The 6,605-nt window shown below is 41.4% G+C and overlaps 1 protein-coding gene across 2 annotated transcripts; it reads left to right on the forward strand.

Annotated features, from left to right (window-relative positions):
• Positions 1 to 1,063: 1,063 nt before the first annotated feature.
• LOC101772143 (probable galacturonosyltransferase 7) lies at positions 1,064 to 6,605 on the forward strand. 2 transcript variants are annotated; one of them, XM_004984442.3, is made up of 9 exons: positions 1,064 to 1,523; positions 1,774 to 1,802; positions 1,900 to 1,995; positions 3,045 to 3,132; positions 3,582 to 3,682; positions 3,845 to 4,140; positions 4,510 to 4,867; positions 4,957 to 5,499; positions 5,726 to 6,605. In XM_004984442.3, the coding sequence occupies exons 1-9, from the start codon at positions 1,406 to 1,408 to the stop codon at positions 6,008 to 6,010; spliced, it is 1,914 nt and encodes a 637-aa protein (XP_004984499.1). In that variant the 5' UTR covers positions 1,064 to 1,405; the 3' UTR covers positions 6,011 to 6,605. The 2 variants fall into 2 exon arrangements, with proteins under 2 accessions (XP_004984499.1, XP_012698570.1); XM_012843116.2 differs by having other exon boundaries at positions 1,903 to 1,995.

Consider the following 6,605-nt stretch of genomic DNA (forward strand, 5'->3'; position numbering starts at 1 on the left):
AGCCTATAAGTACAAGCTGATTGCACATGTTGAGCTTAGCTATTGATAGGTTATTTTTCTTGTGTTGAGCTTATCTGCTTCATGCCTATAATTTTTGTTTGAATCTCTTTTCTTCTTAATTGAAAGATAGAGTTCCTATTTTTTATTTTTAAAAAGGGAAGAAAAGAAACATTTGGTGGTAGGTGTCATGCTCCTTAACAACGTGGAGACAGTTGTTGTTGACTTTGTCAATATGAAGATGTGCTAACCAAGTCTTTTGAAATGCTTATAAGATAGGATATGCACTTATACGAAGGAGTGCGCATGTGTCTATACCTTGTTTCAAAGAAAAAAAGAACCGCAAATCATCCTCTTAATCCACCCGTAACATATCGTCATATGATTTGTCAATATGAAGATGTGCTAACCAAGTCTTTTGAAATGCTCATAAGATAGGATGTGCACTTATAGGAGCGAGTGCGCATGTGTTTATACCTTGTTTCAAAGAAAAAGAGAACCGTGAAGCACATCATCCTTTTAATCCACTCTCAACGCACAGCATCAGCATATGATTTTGATGTACGGCTGATTAATTATCAATATAAGCTTTGTGCATATGCATCTATGCCTTTTTTCTAGTAATATATATATATATATATTATCATAAATTATTTCTTATGTATAGATAACATTAAGATGTACTTCTTTTACATTGCTGAAATTTTTTTGTTCGTTTAGTCCGAAAAATGTGACCAACGAAGGAGGATACAGATCTAACATGAAAATTGGAATGGGTTATAGTACCGAAACGAACCCTTCTCACAAGTTCCATAGAGATGAGCGGCCGCAGCAGATCCGTGCTGTCCCACCACCGCTGATCTCATAATTTGCGAGTCGGCAGCCGGAGTTAAATTAACCAGCAAAGCAAATCCAAATGCGTGCCGTGAAGTTTGTACCCAAAGCACGGGAAAAAGAGGCCACGAAATTGAAACACAAAAGCGAGAGAAAAAAAAAACAGAGAGAAGATACGCAGCCGATGGCGCATTCCGCAAAAACGTTTTATTCCTTCACACCCCCCGCACACATACACACACTCGCCCCTTCCCTTCCCCTCTGCCTCCAATCTTCCCTCCTCCTCCCTTCGACGCTCCCCCCTTGCTTCTCGCGCACACTAACCAATCCGAGCACCCGACGCCGCGGCCCCCGATCGAATCCACCGGAGCCGCCCGCCCCGGGCCCGCCCGCGCCATTGCCCGAATCGGGAGGCGTTCGTTCGTCCGCCCGCGCTGCTGCCCCCGCACCCCCGCGCCGTGGCGGTGGCGTTGGCGGCATGTATCATCGCTAGAGGGGGTGGTGGAGGAGGAGGCGCCGGCGGCGGGGATTAGGGAGGCAGTGGTGCCGGTGCCAGGAGGAGGAGGCGTAGCCGATGAAGGCGACTGCTCCGCCGGCGAAGCGGCGGAGAGGCCCGCGGCTGGCGGTGCTGGCGCTCGTCTTCTGCTCGCTGCTCGTGCCGATCGCCTTCCTCTTCAACCGCTTCCCCGCCGGTGAGTCGTCCGCCTTGTCCCCGCCACGGCCCCGCACCCGAGGAGGCCCTGGATTCGGGAAATGCGGGCGGCGGCGCGGATCGGATCGGCGCCGTGCGCCCGTGCCCCGCGGATCTATTCCGGGGGGCGCTGTTCCGTCTGTTGTCGTCTAGCGTGGCGTACTGGCGATTTTGTTGTTGCGCTGTTCTGTTACGTTGGGATTTTCTGGAGGTTCAGTTTCTGATTGGTTCGATCATCTTCTTTTTTGCAGTGTATGTGACGGATGAGCGCCCCCAGCAGGTAACTGCAAATTTTTTTCCTCATCATCGTAAAATAATGTACGTAAATTTTCGTCTGTTCTCATGGATGTGTTTAACTCTGTTTGTGTTTAATATAGGAGATTGACTTGCCTTCACATGCGGGGTTTGCAAGTGTTGGCTCTGTAGTAAAGCGGGACAGTGCTGGTGTTATTGGTGTTAATGTGGAGGCACAGGTTAGTGCCTTTGTAATCTTCTGTTATGTTATGATAGCGATTACTTTATTTAACCATCTTTTTCTACCTGGGTGGATGCTGACATGATCATGCAATGTAGGATTGTCTGTATTTGTTCTGCAGCTCCCGTTTGGTTTTAGCTATTGTTATTATTTGCTCCGTATTAATGTCAACATAGGTCATATTTATAGAGAACTGTTAGCACCAGTGGAACTGAAACCAAGGTATTTCCAAAGATGATAATTCCAGATATGATAATATATCTCAAATGGCAAATTTCAGCTTTGAACTGCATTTTCAATGTGTTGGCTAAGACCAAATGTCCGTAAATCGTAATAAACATCATTAGGTCTACAAAGTTAACTGATGAGAGCTCAAGTTGGGTGCACATTCTGTTCTCTCATATTACTTAAAGTAACTCTACAGCCCAGAGAATTCTGATGACGCGACTTAGGAAGCTAGCCCTACTTAATGGGGGCCACTTAGCCCCCACCCCACCCCAAGAGAAAAAAAAGGATAGGTTCCTTGTAGGTTGTGGCTATTGCTCCATTTTCTCCCACCTCCTAATATTGTGTTTCCATCTAATTGATTTTTCTTATTCTTTTTAAATTCAGAAGGTAGCATAGCAAAACAGATGTTCTTAACTCTCAGATAAATTTTGGGGAAAAATCAGCAACTGTTCTGTAGCTTTTTTTGGATGTTACCGGAGGTGAGCACATTCAAGTTGGAGTGTAAAATTTTTGTCAGCTTCAATAGATTTTTTAGCATTAAAAACCGTTGTGCTTGTTGTTGGCTCTTGGGACTAAGTTGTACGAAAGTGCATACAAAAACAATTTGGGACACGAAATCCAATAGCTACAAACCATCCTGCATAAACATATATTGAATATCTCCTTTGACCTAGTTTCATTTTCTATGATGTCTCGGTAAAAAAATATACTCTGAATTAGTAAATACATTATTTTCTTTTTTTGTCAATAATTGTTACATCCAGTAACATCTCCCAGATTTATATTGAAATCCCTAACCCTTCTCTTCCTGCTTTTCAGGATTCATCTGAGAAGATTTCCAGGAGCAGTGAAGACTCCCACAATGGTATTGATACCGACTCTTCCAGCATTAGCACTGAACCAAAAGGTATAATTTTGGTACAGCAGAACATCATCAAATGAAGTTTAATCAAAACTATGTGAATCCGACATTCAATGCTTGCAGAAAATGTGAAATATAACCTTGATATATACATATAAAAAGTGATGTAGAAAACAATGATTTGGGGCTTGTGTGCTTTATAGGATTATTAGTTGGCCTTTAACTCTACTTTTTTTCCATATCTCAGTATCTACTTTGTACTTATTGCAATATTTACGCTCATGTATACAACGGTACTATACATTTCACTACAAATAAGTTCGGCAAATCAGTAAATTTGAAACGAATGTCTTTATCTTTACCTAGGATATAATGATCATTAGGCATAAGTGGCCGTTCACGTTAACTTTTATTCCACTTCATTTTGCCTCTTATGATATACTGAGCCTTCACCTTGGCGTGTGTGCTGAAGCGAAATTTGGCTCTATATGCAGCTCTCCCCCCTCCGAAAATTGAACAACCAGTTCTCCCCCCTCCAAAAGTTGAACAACCAAAACCAGAAGTGAAGCCAGTACCAGTTCCAGTTCAACAAAAAGTATGTATGCCTCTCAGCTTGTTTTTTTTTTCTCAAATAATTTTTGAATCTTAAATTCATTTTATTATCAATCTGTAATTCTGTACACTTGCTTCCTCTAACCTTAGTGTGAATGAGAAGCGTATTGATACATTCTTTTGTTTAAACATATGTTGCTTCCAGGGTGACGATAGGTGGATTAGGCCTCCCAGAGTTCAAAATGCTGATGAAGTGGAAAAGGCTAAGGCTTGTCAACTTGAATTTGGGAGTTACTGTCTCTGGTCCATAGAGCACAAAGAAGTTATGAGGGATACCATCGTGAAAAGGCTGAAAGATCAGCTATTTGTAGCTCGATCATACTACCCAAGCATTGCGAAACTTAAAGGAAAGGAGGCACTGACTCGTGAATTGAAGCAAAATATTCAAGAACATGAGAGGGTTCTCAGTGAATCCATTGTTGATGCTGATCTACCATCCTTGTGAGTATTTAGCATGTGTGAATGTCGTCTCACGTCTTTAATGCATTTCACGGTTGATCTTGTCAATTGCAACTGTTATCATTTGCTTAGCCATGCATTACATATTTTGATCATGTATTCCAGTACTCTACTTTCAGATGTTCTTTTAACTGTACATGTTTTGTGAGTGTAATTTTAAAATACACACCCTTAAGCCTTGTTCGGTTTGGTGGGAATTGAGGAGGATTGGAGTGGATTGAGAGGGATTAAGTCTCCCTTTCTCTCCCCTCTGAATCCTGTTAAAAAGACCTTTAAAAGATGTGAAATTTTCCCATCACGGAGCTGTTCTGATTTTTGACATCTGGGTAATTCTTGACATATTCTTTTCAGTATAAAAAAGAAGATAGAGATAATGGACCAATCAATAGCAAGAGCCAAATCGTGCACTGTGGATTGTAACAATGTCGACAGAAAGCTTCGTCAAATTCTTCATATGACAGAGGATGAAGCTCATTTTCATATGAAGCAGAGCGCATACCTGTACAACCTTGGTGTTCACACCATGCCCAAAAGTCATCATTGCCTTAATATGAGGTTGACAGTAGAATATTTTAAATCCACACCATTGGATCCAGATGACTCTCCTGCCCATAAGTTCAACATTCCAGACCACAGGCACTATGTTATATTATCTAAAAATGTTCTTGCAGCTTCTGTTGTCATCAACTCAACTGTTAGTAGCTGTGAGGTACATAGAAAGTTTATTCTTTATCTTTTTAAACTGTTCAGTGCATCTTCTGGGTTCGGCATTGCTGACATCCCTTTTACCTGTTGCAGGATACTGAAAATGTAGTCTTTCATGTACTAACCGATGCTCAAAATTTCTATGCCATGAAGCACTGGTTTGCAAGAAATTCCTACAGGGAATCAGCTGTCGATGTCATAAACTATGAACAAATTATTTTCGAGAATTTCCCTGAGTTCGGAACCCAGCCATTGTATTTGCCTGAGGAATTTCGTGTCTTCATCAGTAGCCTTGAGCGGCCTACTGAAAAGAGCAGAATGGAGTATTTATCAGTGTTCAGTCATTCACATTTCTTTATTGCGGAAATATTCAAAGATTTAAAGAAGGTAATTATATTGGATGATGATGTGGTTGTTCAACGTGATCTCTCTTTCTTGTGGAATCTTGATATGGGAGACAAGGTCAATGGTGCTGTCAGATTTTGTGGTTTGAAACTTGGCCAATTGAGGAACCTTCTGGGTAGGACAATGTATGATCCACAGTCATGTGCATGGATGTCTGGGGTGAACATCATCGATTTGGACAAATGGAGAGAGCATAATGTTACCGAGAATTACCTGCAACTCCTGAGAAAGGTTGGTGTCTTTCTAATCCAATCCTTGTTTAAATTCTAGTTGCTTTATTCAATAATTTTAGCTAGCATGTGTTCTTAGTACCATGAAGTCATGACTTATCGGCTATCTATGAAACTGGATTGATTCATAATTAATTTCGGTATCAGCTTCTGGAAAATATGACTTTTCCTCACCAAATCATATAAACTTATCAGCTAATACCTTTTTTTTCACTCTTATGTTATAGTTTGGAAACCATGATGACGAGGCCTCACTGCGGGCTGCAGCTTTGCCTATTAGTTTATTGTCCTTCCAGCACCTTCTATATCCACTTGATGAGAGATTCACCTTATCTGGACTCGGGTATGACTATGGTATTAAAGAGGAAGTTGCCCAGAGTTCCATATCGTTGCATTACAACGGAAATATGAAACCTTGGCTTGAGTTGGGTATACCAGATTATAGGAAGTACTGGAAGAGGTTTCTTACACGAGATGAGAGATTCATGGATGAGTGCAATGTAAGTCCATAGTGCACTTGAACTTGGGAGACGGAACGTTTTTGACAGTAGATTTTCAGTCTACCTGTACTATAGACTAAGAGGACGAACACTTCCATTGAGAAAAGACCTGGGAAGCAGTCACTAGCCATCAATTTTGACAGAGTAGATCCAGCACCATCTGTTCATTGAATTAGTGAGCTCGATGGATGGTTTTTTCTGCAGTTAGAGGAGTTAGTCTTAAGTTTGAAGGATAATGCAGTAGACAAGACGACGGCAGATGTGTGGTGGTTCGGCTCCAGGTAAGGAGCATCACACTCAGCATCTAGATTACGAGACAGGAATGATCGATGGGGGATTGAGGCGCCTTAATTGAAATTGGTGCCTTCCGCCTCATTGATGAAGGTTAATTCTTTTCTTTGTTGATTTTTTTGACCCCTCCATGCTCTGTCCTTCTGTCAATAAGGACATACACAAGTTAAGATTCAAATTCTTTGTTCTTAGTTGTTGCACATTGATTGTTCTACCATTATTATGTTGATGCAAAGTATATTATGATGTCAGAGACTCATCAGTTACAAAAACGAGATTGACAGTTCTGTTTGGGTGTCTTCTGAGCACTCGCTCA

The sequence above is a fragment of the Setaria italica genome, chromosome IX (assembly GCF_000263155.2).
Source record: "Setaria italica strain Yugu1 chromosome IX, Setaria_italica_v2.0, whole genome shotgun sequence".
NCBI classification, from domain to species: domain Eukaryota; kingdom Viridiplantae; phylum Streptophyta; class Magnoliopsida; order Poales; family Poaceae; genus Setaria; species Setaria italica.